General features: G+C 41.8%; 1 protein-coding gene across 3 annotated transcripts; it reads left to right on the top strand.

Annotated features, from left to right (window-relative positions):
- The first annotated feature begins 6,653 nt into the window (after positions 1-6,653).
- Positions 6,654-17,494, top strand: LOC146624169 (uncharacterized). 3 transcript variants are annotated; one of them, XM_085363748.1, is made up of 18 exons: positions 6,654-6,870; positions 7,456-7,662; positions 7,765-7,875; positions 8,110-8,209; positions 9,190-9,257; positions 9,357-9,427; positions 9,519-9,601; positions 9,687-9,798; positions 9,915-10,055; positions 10,270-10,370; positions 10,554-10,719; positions 13,145-13,229; positions 13,320-14,196; positions 15,786-16,210; positions 16,407-16,711; positions 16,805-16,913; positions 17,082-17,220; positions 17,323-17,494. In XM_085363748.1, exons 1-18 carry the CDS (start codon positions 6,654-6,656, stop codon positions 17,492-17,494), a joined length of 3,489 nt encoding a protein of 1,162 aa, XP_085219874.1. The 3 variants fall into 3 exon arrangements, with proteins under 3 accessions (XP_085219874.1, XP_085219875.1, XP_085219876.1); XM_085363749.1 differs by lacking the exons at positions 15,786-16,210; positions 16,407-16,711; positions 16,805-16,913; positions 17,082-17,220; positions 17,323-17,494 and adding exons at positions 14,584-14,888; positions 14,982-15,090; positions 15,259-15,397; positions 15,500-15,671 and having other exon boundaries at positions 13,320-14,387; XM_085363750.1 differs by lacking the exons at positions 15,786-16,210; positions 16,407-16,711; positions 16,805-16,913; positions 17,082-17,220; positions 17,323-17,494 and adding an exon at positions 14,584-14,918 and having other exon boundaries at positions 13,320-13,594; positions 13,688-14,387.
- The last annotated feature ends 12 nt before the right edge of the window (positions 17,495-17,506 follow it).

Below are 17,506 nucleotides of genomic sequence, written 5' to 3'. Positions count from 1 at the left end.
TCCAACACTCTCAGTTAAGATTAGTTTTCATGATTGTTGCCTCAAGGCCTGAGATCATGGTGGTGGGCTTGTGATGGACACACATGGCTGAAACCTCTCCTGTAGAGGCTAAGCCCAGGCTTGAAACCACTGGGGTGTTCGTTGGCGGGGGTGACGCGATGTCACTGGTATGCATGAATTTATTAAACTTGATACAGTCCAATAACTCCAGCCTTACTCATCTTGTCCTTCAGATTCTTTATTTCTAGGATTTAACAGCAGCGCAGCGGTCACAAACTGTTTGCTTCCTCCCGATCAACAACACAGCTGCCGCTAATTACGTGTGTCTACCTTAAATATCTTCACAAACTCAAAATGTGACCTCTAGCACCAAACGCTTGCTGCAGTTCTTGGTGTCAGAGGTGACACACAAGGTATAGCACAGATGTCGTTATATTGCTCCAGCTGTGTATTGCTAGCTGTGGGGAGGCTTTTTATCTTGTTTACAGCATCTCTCCTGAGCAGGAAGCTCTGCCAGCCCAGCTCGGCTCTGAGCCAGACGTTATAGTATGAGTGGACCAAGATGATGGTGCTTCCCATCACACTCCACTCGCCAAATACACTCTCTGATACACCACAGCACACGGCAACCTGGTGAGGTAACAAATCACTGACAGTGAGGCAGAGACAGTGCTGATGCATTACATGACAGTGTTGGTTTACAGTCAGAACTTAGCAAAGAGTTGCTGTACGTGTGTGTGACACATACCAGAACCTCCAGCAATCTGTAGGTCCCATTTACACAATATATGACTTCATCCATGTTCTCCACTGGAGCTTTACGAAACTCCTCCACCATGAAGAGAACAACAGGTCAACAGAGTGCCAAGCACCTGGCGGTAGAGTGTTTCAGAGTTATTATGGAATTAAAAAACAAGCAAATATACATGTTTAATTATTATTGGCCTGAACTGTTTGGGTAGAGCAAGTTTAAACTATTTAATTTAATGTTTTTGCACACTGCGATGCGGTTGTGTGTTACCTGGAGAGAGGTGAGGATTGAGGAGGAGATGATGATGAGAAGCCAGAAGTCCGTGTGGAAGAACTGGCAGATCATAAAAGCCATGTACGCTGGAAAGATCAGCAGGAAGGGACAGAGAGAAACTGCACGGAAGTGCTTCCACAAACTCCTACGGGACGGGCAGCAAAACCAGCGTATGAGAAAGCAGTCAGGTTGATAACAGGCTTTGCAAACACACATTCAGTCAGATTACATTTATTGATGTCAAAAAGACAAACTGCCTGTTTAAGAATGAAGAAAGAAGGACAGTACACCGTAGTATTACTTAACTTATGATGTTAGCATGAGTTGTACTGATGACCATAGATAATGAATTCTGTGATAATTAACTAACTGCCCATAGTTATTAATAGTTGTTTATGATCAGTAAAAAATAAAACAAACAGTGGGACACAGAGTTTTCTTAAAAATAAACACATGAAAAAAGTCTTTGGTATATTATCTTAATTGCCTCTAGATGCTCCCAGGGCTAGGACTCAGCTATCTCCAGCATGGACTGCAGGATGGAAGCAACAACAATAAAGAGGATGATAGAGAGGAGGAAGGCTCTGTGGATGACCTGCAGCTCAATGAGGCCAGTTTGGACAGCAAGGATTAGCAAGGTGATCCCTTCAGTCATCCCCCTGCACAGAGAGGAAACAAATTAGAGCAACACACCACAATTATATGCCTTGGCTTTGCACTCAAGTTGGAGATCATATACACGTTTATCCAGACTTGACCTTTGGGTATACAATGTCAATTATTTTATCCTATTAGACAGTTGTGTGAAATGCAGACATCCTTAAAGAACAGTGTAGTAGCGGCCGGTAATAAACCAGTCCTCATAAAGGAACAGTGCTCTTTAATGAATTCAGCACAGACTTTACATCGTAGAGGTAACAGGGAGACACAACAAGTTATCAGTTAGCCATCTAACTATACTCTAACTCTAAAACTTTTCCAACTCCACTTTACTCTTATTTCACGACACCACCCTCTAGTGGTGCAATATGGTACGATCATTACAGGACAACATCTCTCTCTTTATGAAAAGAGTTCACCAAATAGCGTAGTACAGAAATAAAGTAATTCACTGTTTAGCAAGTCACACATACACTTGTGAACTTAAATGTCGCAATAGTTATACCATCAGAATACTACAACTAGCAAAGTTTAATAAGCCTGAAACTATATTGCACTCCTACGTAAAATGAAAAGAAATTATTATTCCAGTTTTTCCATGACAATTTTTTCTTAGTGCATTGGTGGCAGAAAATCAGTTCTTTTTAAACTCAAGATAGAACAAGTAATAACATTTCTCTAATGTTCTTTTTCAAGCAACCTATTATGCTACAATATAGTCTTTGTGCCAGCGAGGCTTGTACTTGACGCGTGGCAGTCTTCTGGCAGTAGGTGAGCCAGTCTGAGTGTGGTGCAGCCTAGCAGCTCAGTAGGTAGAGTGGTGGCCCCATGATCGGAAGGTCGGGGGTTCGACTCCACTAAACGGCTACCCTGAGGTACCCCTGAGCAAGGTACCGTCCCTACACACTGCTCCCCGGGCGCTGCACTGGTGGCTGCCCACTGCTTCACTGGGTGAATGGGTTAAATACAGAGGAACTATTTCCCTATGGGGACTAACAAGCTCACTTTACTTACTTTTACACAGTGTCAGCGTTCTTTTCAGTCACTGGGCGACAGCGTGCTAGATGAGTGGCATTCCAACTCTTTCCATCACTCAGCAAGAAGGCATTCAAGCCTTTGGCTTTTGTTACTGTTACAGGAGGGGTAAATCTGGGATGTCCTTTGGGAACATGGTGGGGTTTCCTTATCCTCACACTCTCTCCTGGTAGAAAAGAAGGTTTCCGTGCGTGACGCCTACCATCAGTGTAACGTTGCATTTTCAACTGATATTTCTGAACTGAGTGACGTGCAACGTATCCAGTGGAGACACAGCAGGAGGCAAAGGGAGTACATCCAGTATAGTACGCATCTTCCTGCCACACAGGAGTTCTTAGGGAGAGGGAAGTAGAGGGAAGTAGTTGCATGCGGTGTTGCACAGTAAACTTGAAGCCAATCCAGCACAGTCGCCTTCCATGGTTTCGACTGCTGGATTGATGTCTGGATACAGGTGCGGAGAACACGTCCTACTGTATTTCAGTACCCCCAATGCATGACAACTAATGTGACCAGATCCAAATAAACGTAGGACCAAATAAATGTGGGACAAAGTGCAGTGACTATAAGGGAGAATGACATGGACATGTTACTCGTACTGAGCAATGGGTTAAAAATGTGCTATATCTGACTCAAACACACACACAATATGTAAGCTAAAGCTTGAGAATCAACCACTCCGTATCGCCATATAACCCCAACAGACCACTTCAGTCTCAGAGTGCTGGCTTACTCATGGTTCCTTGGGCATTTGAAAGTAGAAAGGGAGGCAGAGTCTTTGGCTTTCAAGCCTCTCTTCTATGGAACCAGCTCCCAGTTTGGATTCGGGAGATTTTGTTACCCTGCAATAGGTTTATGGTTCTGGGGGCTTTCCATGATACACAGAGTGTTTCTTCTTCACTCATCTTTTTTCGCTCTCCTTGTATTTGTACACTACTCTGCATCATTAAATATTAATACTTTCTGTCTCTCTCCCACAGCCTGTCTTTGTCCTGTCTCCCTCCAGTCATTCACACACACACACAGGGTCAGTTCAAGTGGCTGCCCCTCCGTGAACTTGGTTCTGCTGGAGGTTTCTTCCTGTAAAAGGAGAGCTTTTCCTTCCCACTGTCGCCAAGTGCTAATTGTTGGGGTTTTCTATGTGTTATTGTAGGGTTCTTACCTTACAGTATAAAGCACCTTGAGGAGGTTGTTCTTGTGATCTGGCGGTATATCAATAAAATTGAATTGACTGTGAAGCACAAATATGCTGTATTTATTTAAATTTCTTTCTCTCTCTCTTTTTTTAGTATACACACTTCTGTAGTCCCCCTTAATCTGGACATAACTGTTGAAAGTGTCATCTATTTCACATGCTATCCGATGGTTAAGTGATGACGTGACAAATCCTACTTCCGGGCCTAAAGTAGTCTGCGTTTAATATGGCTTTTGTGTTGTTAACATGTTTAATGTTTTGTATTTTCTTCTATTTAATCTCAAAAAGCTCCTAAAACAGTCAGTGATCACTGTTGACCTCCCTCGGCTTTTATTACCGCTAATCATTTATTTAAGCTCAGTTTTTAAAACCTTAGAATGTAACTGCAGCCCAGCCCATGCAGCAGTATATGAATGACTAACCTCGTATTGTGGATGGATTATCTCAGTTGTTCTCCTGGCTGAAGTTTGGTCCTTTTACAGCATCCTGCCATGCGATTACATTTGTTCCTGACCACCGAGAAAACTCACGTTAACTTTTATCGAGTGGGAAAAAAGTTAGCTTGTTTATATTATGCTAACATAGCTGTGTTGCTAGCGGTCACGTAGCACATCATTATATACCAGCTAGCCCAACTTCAGTAACCCTACAAACGTCACTGCTGTTTAGCTTTCTGTCTTCATTTATGTTGGAAGTGATAGCAGAGCTGTACATTTTCATTTGTTTCCAAAACCCGGCAGTCAGGACATGCTATATTGTATTTAGATAGAAGCTAGCGAGCTAACTCCCTGCTAACTTCTAACTCCGTTAAATGTCATAAATTCCGTTTTCATGGATGCCTGGATGTTAAACTCAATTGTTACACCTGGTAGAGCAGAACGCTGATCATTTTATTAAAGATGAAAGACTTTAGACAGTTTTTCAACACTTAGTAATGCCATAGTTATCGTTTGATATATGGACCTGCAGCAGAGTTTAGGTCCAGACACGGCTAGTGACGTCAGACTGAACAAGGAGACGACTAAGCTCCAGTTACATCAGTGCAAGTAAACAAACAATATATATAAGAAGAGTAAGAAAATAAATATACACTTTAGGACTAGGGATAAAGGGATCAATAACAATTTAAAATTTACAGTTTGATGATTTAAAGTCTCACACACAACCGAAAGGGGAGGAGGGGGCGGCTGCTTCCAAATAGAGCGCATTTCATTCATAATGATGTAAATCCAAGCCCATTATGTATTCATGATTTGAATCCTGGGTTGTGTGAAATCTCAGAAATGCACCCTAGACAAAGTGAATCTGTGAAAGGTGTGTTAGATCATGTTGTGGTGATCCTTGGGTTGAGGGATGGGTGTTCATACTGCAGTGCAAAATTAAAACCAATGGAAGATGGACAAGAAAAGTTCAAAGCCATCAGGTCTTCAGTTTAGAAAAAAGAGAAAAGAAGAGGAGGAGAAACGAGCAAAAGATACAGGTAAGCAGATGTGTCATTGGATAATGGCAGGTCATCCTGAAACAATCAGAATCAAAATACTTTATTAATCCCTAAGGAAATTATGTGGATTACAGTTGCTCCAAGAAGAAATGGTAAAAATAGTAACAGTAACGGACTAAACTCCAAACAATATATTATATTACAGATTTTAATATTAATTAGTCATTGTCAATTGTTGATTTGTTCTGTTCTCATTGTATGACGAATTATGATGGCTGTTTGGTAGCCGTTTGCATACTATGCATACTCTCTCTCTCTCTTCATATGTGTGTGTGTACAACACACACTTATGAAGCGCCTTGAGGCGACTTTTGTTGTGATTTGGCGCTATATAAATAAAATTGAATTGAATTGAATTGAACAGCTTTATGTTAATGTACAAATATGTTTATGTGGTTTCCATGGTTTTTGCATCTTCTTTAAGTGCGCGTCAGTCCATCTCGGAATTTGACAAGACTGGTAAGCTCTCAACTTGCTCTCCGTCTGATATGATCAGGGTTTTTTGTGTGTTTTCTTGAGGTTTTGCGACGCTGCGTGTTAAAGGCCTAGCAGCCGTCATTTAGCCAATGTGAGCCACTCTGTAAGAGCAGGTGGGAGGGAACAGCTGCTTCTGTTGTAAACGTGCTTCCGACTTGGAAATTTCCTCGGTCGAGTGGGTTATCTGGCATTTCCCCTCTTGAGTTTTCTAAACACTAATTTTTGTCGATATTTTAAGTTTGTTAGTTGGACAGAGTTAAATTAGATGTCGAAAGTTACTCTTGTCTACTGGTGTTTGTTATTTAAAAGGAATCTGACAAGATGATTCAAATAAAAACAAACGGTCAAAAACTAATATTTGGCTCTCACTTATGCTAGTCTGTTTTTGAATGTAAACAAATCATCCAATCTAACACAATTTCTGATACTTGTTTGCTGAAAGTTTAGGCGATGGTATGAGGGCAGTGTTTAATATAGCGTTATTTAACTATAAGCTATAAGAGACTTAGAGCTTTTTATTGTCATTGTGCAGTTTTTTGCACAGCGAAATTGGGTATAATCTGTTAATGTGGCTTTTGTATTTAGTTGTTGTTGCCCAAACTCACTGTACTGCTACCTAACCAGTGTAGGATTGATGTAGTATTTAAGTTTTCTTTCCCTTTCCCTTTTTCCAAAATAACAATGAGTTGTTGTTGTTTTTTTTGTTTTGTTTTGTTTTCAGTTCATAAACGTATGTGTCTATGTTCCTAATGCAGCTATGAACAATGACCATAGTTGACAGATCTTCAGAAAAGTCTGACTACGAGTCAGCCGGACTCGGACCTGGAGCTGCTGTGTACAACAGTACACCCTCCTCTGAGGACCAGCCCAAGGACCAAGGGGCTGGTCCTCAGAGTACACCCTCCTCTGAGGACCAGCCCAAGGACCAAGGGGCTGGTCCTCAGAGTACACCCTCCTCTGAGGACCAGCCCAAGGACCAAGGTCAGAGCAAAGCCTGGCTTTTTTTCAAAATGTCTTTTTAAGCTGTTTGAAGATTTTTATTGTCAGACAGAATAGTTTTCCAACCAGTTTTAGCAAATATGGAACCACACTTTTTAGCCATTATTTACCCATATTTGTCAGAATTGGTTTTAGTAACGTACAGCTAATCTTTTTGCTTCTGCTTTCACACAAGTTTGACAACTGCTTTTGTGGGTGTTGTGTTGCTGCTTCCCTTCTCCGTTCATTCATCCAGTTATGTAATGCATCCAGCTTTGCATGATCAGTCACTTCAGCTCGTGATGCAATTGCTGTTTTTATATAAAGACCGGCAGCCCAACTTGTTTAGCAGAAACAAAGGAGAAGGCAAATTGTCCTATCTTTCTTCCTGAGGCTGTTTAGGAGTTTTTCACAGTGGCCAGAATCACATTATATAACTGTTAATAGTTGTAGCTATTACTGTGATGTCCTGACATGACTTTGCCATGTGCCAGTGTGTGGTTGTATAAGTAAGGTGGCATTAAATTATCTCCTTTTTAAAATGTATTGAAACAGATTTTTAGTAATAATTGTGGCTCTGTGTGTCAGTGATCAGCAGTGGCGATGGAATTGACTTGCCCCAGAAGGTGCTGTTCTCACCAGATCGGCTCAGCCTAAATTGGGCCCAGGTTCACCTCATTGGTGCAGGCCTCCAGAACATGGGGAACACCTGCTTCCTCAACTCAGCCCTGCAGTGTCTCAGCTACACCCCTCCTTTAGCAAACTACATGCTGACGCGGGAGCACTCCAAAACATGTAAGTTTATTTCACCAACAGTGGTGTTACGCAGTCCTGCGCTGATTCTCACATTGTATCACTCCTTACTCACTCAGTATTTTGTCTCTGTCTCTGCTGCAGGTCATGAGCCAGGGTTCTGTATGATGTGTACCATGCAAAACCACATCATTCAGGTTTTTACCAACTCTGGGAATGTCATTAAGCCCATTGGTGTACTCAATGAGCTTGGGTGTAAGTGGATGACTGTTGTTGCTGTGCTCTGTGCAAAGTGTTTACCTATATTTTAATGATAGGAGGCGCTGTGTGACTGTTTACCTTTTGTAATTTTGGAGGGAAATAATCTGGAGGGATTTTGAATTCTGTTTTTAAATAAGTGTAAACTTGCATTTAACTGTGGTATCCTTTACAATAATTCACCTCCTGCTTTGTTTTTTGGTTCTGTTTTTCCTCGTTCCCCTCACACAGGGATTGCAAACCACTTCAGCTATGGAAGCCAGGAAGATGCTCATGAATTCCTGCGGTGCACAGTGGATGCTATGCAAAGGTCCTGCTTACCTGGAACCAAGTGAGTGTCATTTTACATTGCATGCATTCTAAACAAGTTAAACACACAAAAATATTTTTACTTGGGCTTGACAGTGTTTGCACTTTATTATGTAGTAAGATCCATAATTAGCTACGTAGAGGTAACACCGTGACAGTAGGAGAATATGAAATAAATCCTTTATCCTGTTTTTCAGGAAGTGCAGTTTATACTAGTTCCTTTTAACTATTAATGCTTCAATTGCTGAGAGTATTTTTCAGAAATGCAGATTCCTCAGTCTCTTGCCTGACTGACACCTCAGTTTACATACTAGGCAAGCCACTTGATATAATACCTCATTATTATATCAAGTTTTTTAATGAACTTGACTGCTCCAACACAGAAAGTATTCTTACACTGGGTGTGGTAGCTTGTTTTGGTAACAGGGCTTGAAAAGATCAGAAGCGGCTTAAACGTGTAGTAAAACAGGTGTCTGGGATTATGGCAGAGAGCTGCCAGACTTAGTGTCTAGTATAGATTTCTTCTGAGGCAACAGGGTAAGCAGTGTGAGCAGGAGCACTCAACCCCTCAGGTCATCTCTTATTCACCCTAATGGCATTAGTGCTATTATTGCAGCAGCAAAATTCAGAAAATCCAGGTTTTTCTATGTGTTACTATAGAGCTTCGAAGTCTATGTGCACATTTAACCAAAACTACACGTTTAACAGATGCACTGGGCTGAGTGTTGTGCTTCTTGTTAGACTCCTAAAAATAATTTATTAATTCATTTATTTTTTTAAGAACCTAAAGTGTCAATTCTCATCAAATCAATTCTTCCCGTGTAGCAGCAGATGGCCTCTTAAGTAATTAATCGTGCTCCAATTCCTCCTATTGTCTTTTCTGCTACTTGAATACTGTAAAGTGATTGTCTGGTTCCAAAATGCTAAAAAATAAATGGTCAGTCAGTTAATTGTTGCACTGTCCTTATTAGTTAACTTTTGTGCTTTATCTTTTTATTATAGATTGGACAGGCAAACGCAGGCAACCTCTTTCATCCATCAAGTGTTTGGCGGGTACCTAAGATCCAGAGGTAAGTCACTGTTTTTTAAGGTTTGATTTATTTTTCTTTTATTTGTCTTTTTATGTCTTACAGCTTGTGTGATACTCATAGCACTGATTTCTGTTTCAGTTAAATGTTTAAACTGCAAAGCTGTCTCAGATACATTTGACCCTTTTCTGGATGTCACTCTGGAAATTAAGGTAATTGGACAACATTCAAAGTGACGTTGCTACTATGTATTCTCTGCATTATGGAGTGTGAGGTTTTTCCTCTCTCTCTCTGTTCATATAGACTGCTCCAAATGTCTCCAAAGCTCTGGAGCAGTTTGTCAAGCCAGAACAGCTGGGTGGTGAAAATGCTTATAAATGCACCAAGTAAGTCAAAGAGATGCCAAACCATGATGAGTTTTAGTGTTTAGGTGTGATTTTTGTCAACAAGCTGAATGTTTGTTTCCTTCAGGTGCAACAAAATGGTAACGGCCTCAAAAAGATTTACAATCCATCGCAGCGCCAATGTGCTCACCATCTCACTCAAACGCTTTGCAGACTTCAGTGGAGGCAAAATCACAAAGGCAAATGGCCAATAGTGTCTGCTTAAGTCATAAAGATACATGACAGATGCTTTGTTTTATTATAAAACAGGATATTTGCATGTAATGTTTGAATTTTTTTGTTTGGTGGTCATCAGGATGTGAAGTATTTGGAGCATCTGGATCTGCGGCCCTTCATGTCGCAGTCCCACGGGGAGCCCCAGCTCTACAGGCTGTATGCTGTGCTGGTTCACTCTGGATTGAGTTGTCATACTGGACACTATTTCTGCTATATTAAGGTACTGGCTGTGCCCGAATCTGTTTGAATGCTGCTGTTGCGTAGTACAAACAAACAAACACCATAAACAACACATTTCAGCAGAAAACTACTTTGTATGCATTGAAAGAAAGAAAAAAAAGACCCCTATATAACCATAAGATTCTTCTTTTTAGCTCAAATTCAATTCAGAAACTGAATCTGCTGTGTCACATCTCTCTCATTCTGTCTCACAGGCCAGCAATGAGCAGTGGTTTCAGATGAATGACTCGTCCGTGTCAGTCAGTGACATTAGCACTGTTCTCAACCAGCAGGCCTATGTCCTCTTCTACATCAAGTGAGTAAACATCGGTATTTTTAAACATTCTAGGCTTATTCCTTCAGTAGAACTTTTCCCATCATTATTTAATAATGTAGACATGTTTATTCTCACTTTTCTTGTAGAAAATGTATTATTATAACCTAATGTTATAATGTTGATGCTTTGTCATGGTTAATATTCTTTTTTCCATGTCATCAGGTGCACAGATGTGGGAAAAACTGGGGACTACAGCCACTTGAACCATAACGCTGGCATATCTGGTCAGGCATCTCCCCAGCCGGTGGTGAGCCCAGGCACCATCGCCACCATGCCTCACAACAGTGTTGGCTTCATAGGTCCCCAGCTGCCACCACACATGAACAAGGTACTTCCTCACCTGAGGGTACTGATAATGTTGTTGTTTTTGTTAAACCCAGTGTTTCATGCAAAATACATTTGTACCTTTCAATTGTGTCTGTTTGAAAAGAATGAAATGATATCATATATTCCTTATTGGCCTACATTTGTACAAAATTCCAAATTATATACACAAAGTCATAGAAATCACTGCTCCAATTGGTCATCATGATTTTAATATTCTCTTTTTCCATAACAATGAAATACGCCTTGGACAAATATGACACGTCAATATTTCATTAGTGTTGTCACATCACATCCTGTAAGCATCGTCTGTCTGTGTCCTTTCTCTGGAAATTAATATTTCCAGCCAATATAGGCAATCCATCAACATGGCTGGAGAGTTGGTAGTTATATACAGTCTGTATAAGTGTGGTTAATCCAATGAAGATTTGTAAGGAGATGGCAGTTACTGTGAATTTACAGCAGTTACACAGTGATTAGTAATAAACAGAGCCAGTGAGAGTGAGTGGATATAAGAAAGTCAGTGACTCAGGTGTGTCGATTGGTTCTGTTTGTGAGACTGGAGGAGACGTAGAAATCTTTTGTTTTAAATCTTAGTTAGGAAGATTCCTGTTTGAAAACAAGCACTTTTTGTGAGAAATACAAGAAGTACATCTGCAGAAAGCACACAGTTACATTCTGTCCATCATGTGGACAAAATCGAAAATGTTGAGCATTGAAAAACTGAGAACGTTGGGCAAGTTCAAAATACGTGTTTGTAAGAACGAAAAACCAAATTGTTCCTAAAATAGTTATGGAAAGTCACTGTTGTATGTCTGTGTTCTACATGTTTATCTGATGGAAAATAAAGGTGCTATTGTTTTATTGCAGTTTCTTGACAATTCTGAGTGGATTTACACAGTATGGGTCAAAATGACCCGCAACAAAATCAATGTCACTTTTTTGTTTTTCAACATAATACAAGGGTTAATTTCCAAAACTTCCATATGATCTTCAATTTGTAGCAGATCCACTATCACACAGCAGCTGGAGCAGTTTCAAATGGAGGTCAGTCCACTGCTGCCACCTGTGGCCAAATACCATAGCCCACTACTAGATTAACTTGCTATGATGACATTGAGTAGAGGCTGAGTGGCTGCACTTACCCCTGGTACATCCAAATCTACCCACAAACATGTTGAAAGATGCAATGGCAGCAATGTGGCTTGTCAACACTGAAAACAATCAGTAAGCAAAGACAACAGGGATCACTTTTTTCTGTTTATTTAACATGCACAACATTTGTAGTCGCCTTCTGCACAGGGGAAGTCCACACACACTGTGTGGTACCACTTTCCACAGAAGGTGCATTCAATCTACAAGACTGAATGAGAAAGTCAGGGTCATTGTCTGACTGTTTATTACTAATCACTGTGTAACTGCTGTACATTCACAGTAACTGCCATCTCCTTACAAATGTTTATTAGATTAACCACACTTATACAGACTGTATATAACAACCAACTCTAAAATGTTTGTTCGCAGAGAAAAGACACAGACTACGGTAACGACATGTGATGTTACAAAACTAGTGAAATATTAGTGTCATTTCATTCATTTCAAAGGTTTATTTGCATGACGCACAAACAGACACAATTGAAAGGTACAAATGTATTGTGCATGAAACGAATTCAGACGTGCTGCAGATGTGTGTCACAAGTTGATCTGGCTGTAGGCTGTGGCACTTGGCCAGTGGTGGCACTGGTTGACTCGAGTCCATGTTAGTGCACACAAAGTAAACTGCTCGCTTTAGTTGTGAAGCAAAAACGCTGAATTCGGAGAAACAAACCGTGTGAGGGGAACGATAACGACAACAAGAGTCTCCCGATCGTTTACTCTTGTTGTCCTGTGAACAACATCGGCATGGTGTTAATTGTTTGCTGTTTTCGCGATCGCGTCGCGCATGAGGATAACCCTAGGTAAACTCGCCACATTTTTAAACATTTTGTTGTTCAACAGCATCAAGACTGACGGAGTGTGTTTGAGATAACCTCACAAGTGTCACAGATGACACATTTGGCGTTTTTTTGCTAGTCTGTAGGTAGCAGCTCCTGAAACGGAAGTCTGCCACACATCTGTTCGACTAACGCCAGTTGATCTAAACGCCAGTAGATCTGGAACACCGGCAGCCTCGCCTCTGTCAGTGCGCCTCAGGGCGGCTGTGGCTACAATTTAGCTTGCCATCACCAGTGTGTGTGAATGGGTGGATGACTGAACGTGTAAAGTGCTTTGGGGTCCTTAGGGACTAAGTAAAGCGCTATACAAATACAGGCCATTTACTTAATGCTGAAATCTAATCTATTGTATTAAATGGGTATGCTTGTAGTTTGGGTAATTTTGTTATGTCAACAAGTTCTGTTTTAAAACTTAATCTTTTGTTAACTGTTCAGATTGCTGAGGTGATTGATGATCGACCTGAGGAAGTGAAACAGATGGAAGTTTTTAGGACCAGCAACAGATGGAAAGCAATTGGAGGTAAATAAGAAGTCACAGAAGTAGGAGGGGATTTGTGCAATATTAAGTTAAGACTGTTGTTTACTATAGTTTTACTTCCTCTCCTAAAAGTGGATCAAAATGATGACACAGAGGAAGGAAATGGAAAAGAACATCAAAATACAGAGGCTGGCTCATTAAGCAGAGGTCGACATGACTCACCCGAGTTGTCTTCAAAGAGAAGAGGACAGGATTCTCCTGTCAAAAAGACCCGGCATGACTCTCCAGACATCTCTCCACCAAAGAGAAGTCGGAAGTACTCTCCGGATGTCTCTCCTCACAGGACAAGACGTCACGACTCTCCTGATGTCTCTCCTCCCAGGACTAGACCTCACGACTCTCCAGATGTCTCTCCTCCCAGGAGAAGACGTCATGACTCTCCAGATGTCTCTCCTCCCAGGACTAGACCTCACGACTCTCCAGATGTCTCTCCTCCCAAGAGAAGACGCCACGACTCTCCAGATGTCTCTCCTCCCAGGACTAGACCTCACGACTCTCCAGATGTCTCTCCTCCCAGGAGAAGACGTCATGACTCTCCAGATGTCTCTCCTCCCAGGACTAGACCTCACGACTCTCCAGATGTCTCTCCTCCCAGGAGAAGACGTCATGACTCTCCAGATGTCTCTCCTCCCAGGACTAGACCTCATGACTCTCCAGATGTCTCTCCTCCCAAGAGAAGACGTCACGACTCTCCTGTTGTCTCTCCTCCCAAGAGAAGACGTCATGACTCTCCAGATGTCTCTCCTCACAGGACTAGACCTCACGACTCTCCAGATGTCTCTCCTCCCAGGAGAAGACGTCACGACTCTCCTGATGTCTCTCCTCACAGGACTAGACCTCACGACTCTCCAGATGTCTCTCCTCCCAGGAGAAGACGTCATGACTCTCCAGATGTCTCTCCTCCCAGGACTAGACATCACAACTCTCCAGATGTCTCTCCTCCCAAGAGAAGACGTCACGACTCTCCTGATGTCTCTCCTCCCAGGAGAAGACGTCATGACTCTCCAGATGTCTCTCCTCCCAAGAGAAGACGTCACGACTCTCCAGATGTCTCTCCTCCCAGGAGAAGACGCCATGACTCCCCAGACTTGTCACCACCAAGACAGTGTTCAGGAAAGTCAGAAAAAATGCAAAGTAAAGGTCAGTGATCCATTTAAATTGTAAAGTGGAATCTGGTGTGGCATATGAATAAAAGTAAAAAGCAGAGACCCATTTAACATGAGTTTTGAATTGAAATTTATTTTAAAGACATAGCTTGATCTAATAATAAATCTTTAATTTTTGTCCAAAAGGCATTACAAAATGAAAATTAACAAATTAACTGTGTCTTTGTCAGATTCAGCCTCCAACAAAAGCAAGCTCAGCTCATCCTTGTTAAGTAAAAAACGCTCACCGGATCCTCATCGGTCAGCGGTGGCTAAGAAGGGTCAGAATAGACATGATTCAGACTCGGATCCGTCTCCCCCGAGGAAAAGGCCCCTGAAGGGAAACGCCTCAGACTCCGACCAATCTCCCCCAAGGAGGCCCTCAAAAACTAAACGGGGCTCAGACTCTGACCAGTCTCCACCCAGGGGGCAGCCACCGAGTGGAAGGGACTCGGATGGAGATTTGTCACCACCTCGTAGGCCAGGCCAGTCACAGGTAAGCAGACTGTGTTGGAACAAAGATTAATGTCAAATCCGATTTCACTCAAATGTTATATTTTTCAATTGTCTTTTTTTTTTTTATAACCAGGGCCAAAGGATGCTATCTGGTGGAAAGGCAGGCCTGGTTTCTGTGGACATTTTAAGGAAAGAGCAAAAGGAGAACAGACGCAGAGAAAAACACAATCAGCCACTTGAAGGTTTCATCAACTTTTCTCTCTTAAGATTTTTTTACACCCATTGATTGAAGAGCTTCATACAGCTTTGCATCTCATTTCAGCTTATCATCTATATTGTCGTATTTTATTTAGTCCTAAAATTAAATAATGAAGTTTCTACATACTTACCCATTCATCCCCTTTGACCAGATGAATCGCGTAAGGCTCAGACGATTTTCAGAGACAAAAGTGGCAAAAGGAGGGATCTGGATTCAGAGAGAAATGAACAGAAAAAGAAAGCTGGTGAAAAAGCGGCAAGAGACGAGAAATACGCTCAGTGGGGAAAACGGTAAATGTGCATGATCATTTCAAATATCACAGTTTATGTGATTATATCCACATAAAAAATTATAAAAGTGGTTCAATGGTTTATGTTAAAATGTATGTATAGGTTGGCACAGATCCAGATGCATCACCAGAAACTTAAGGAAGCGCTGCGCGAAGCCCTTAAGCCACTTGAGGATCTTGACCGCATGTTGAGAGAACAGGAAAGAGAAGGCGATCCTATGGCTGCAATGCGCAGGCGTAAAAAGGACCGTGGCACAAAAACACAAGATATTTAACTCAAAGAGAAGAGGACAGGATTCTCCTGTCAAAAAGACCCGGCATGACTCTCCAGACATCTCTCCACCAAAGAGAAGTCGGAAGTACTCTCCGGATGTCTCTCCTCACAGGACAAGACGTCACGACTCTCCTGATGTCTCTCCTCCCAGGACTAGACCTCACGACTCTCCAGATGTCTCTCCTCCCAGGAGAAGACGTCATGACTCTCCAGATGTCTCTCCTCCCAGGACTAGACCTCACGACTCTCCAGATGTCTCTCCTCCCAGGAGAAGACGTCATGACTCTCCTGATGTCTCTCCTCCCAGGACTAGACCTCACGACTCTCCAGATGTCTCTCCTCCCAAGAGAAGACGTCACGACTCTCCTGATGTCTCTCCTCCCAGGAGAAGACGTCATGACTCTCCAGATGTCTCTCCTCCCAAGAGAAGACGTCACGACTCTCCAGATGTCTCTCCTCCCAGGAGAAGACGCCATGACTCCCCAGACTTGTCACCACCAAGACAGTGTTCAGGAAAGTCAGAAAAAATGCAAAGTAAAGGTGAGTGATCCATTTAAATTGTAAAGTGGAATCTGGTGTGGCATATGAATAAAAGTAAAAAGCAGAGACCCATTTAACATGAGTTTTGAATTGAAATTTATTTTAAAGACATAGCTTGATCTAATAATAAATCTTTAATTTTTGTCCAAAAGGCATTACAAAATGAAAATTAACAAATTAACTGTGTCTTTGTCAGATTCAGCCTCCAACAAAAGCAAGCTCAGCTCATCCTTGTTAAGTAAAAAACGCTCACCGGATCCTCATCGGTCAGCGGTGGCTAAGAAGGGTCAGAATAGACATGATTCAGACTCGGATCCGTCTCCCCCGAGGAAAAGGCCCCTGAAGGGAAACGCCTCAGACTCCGACCAATCTCCCCCAAGGAGGCCCTCAAAAACTAAACGGGGCTCAGACTCTGACCAGTCTCCACCCAGGGGGCAGCCACCGAGTGGAAGGGACTCGGATGGAGATTTGTCACCACCTCGTAGGCCAGGCCAGTCACAGGTAAGCAGACTGTGTTGGAACAAAGATTAATGTCAAATCTGATTTCACTCAAATGTTATATTTTTCAATTGTCTTTTTTTTTTTTATAACCAGGGCCAAAGGATGCTATCTGGTGGAAAGGCAGGCCTGGTTTCTGTGGACATTTTAAGGAAAGAGCAAAAGGAGAACAGACGCAGAGAAAAACACAATCAGCCACTTGAAGGTTTCATCAACTTTTCTCTCTTAAGATTTTTTTACACCCATTGATTGAAGAGCTTCATACAGCTTTGCATCTCATTTCAGCTTATCATCTATATTGTCGTATTTTATTTAGTCCTAAAATTAAATAATGAAGTTTCTACATACTTACCCATTCATCCCCTTTGACCAGATGAATCGCGTAAGGCTCAGACGATTTTCAGAGACAAAAGTGGCAAAAGGAGGGATCTGGATTCAGAGAGAAATGAACAGAAAAAGAAAGCTGGTGAAAAAGCGGCAAGAGACGAGAAATACGCTCAGTGGGGAAAAGGGTAAATGTGCATGATCATTTCAAATATCACAGTTTATGTGATTATATCCACATAAAAAATTATAAAAGTGGTTCAATGGTTTATGTTAAAATGTATGTATAGGTTGGCACAGATCCAGATGCATCACCAGAAACTTAAGGAAGCGCTGCGCGAAGCCCTTAAGCCACTTGAGGATCTTGACCGCATGTTGAGAGAACAGGAAAGAGAAGGCGATCCTATGGCTGCAATGTGCAGGCGTAAAAAGGACCGTGGCACAAAAACACAAGATATTTAACTCAAAGAGAAG

This window comes from Diplotaxodon limnothrissa, linkage group LG10 (assembly GCF_057381915.1).
Source record: "Diplotaxodon limnothrissa isolate DT_005_m linkage group LG10, D_limnothrissa_male_GT1.1, whole genome shotgun sequence".
NCBI classification, from domain to species: Eukaryota; Metazoa; Chordata; class Actinopteri; order Cichliformes; family Cichlidae; genus Diplotaxodon; species Diplotaxodon limnothrissa.
Note: the sequence above shows the minus strand (reverse complement) of the source record. Positions and strands in the feature narration are given on the sequence as shown.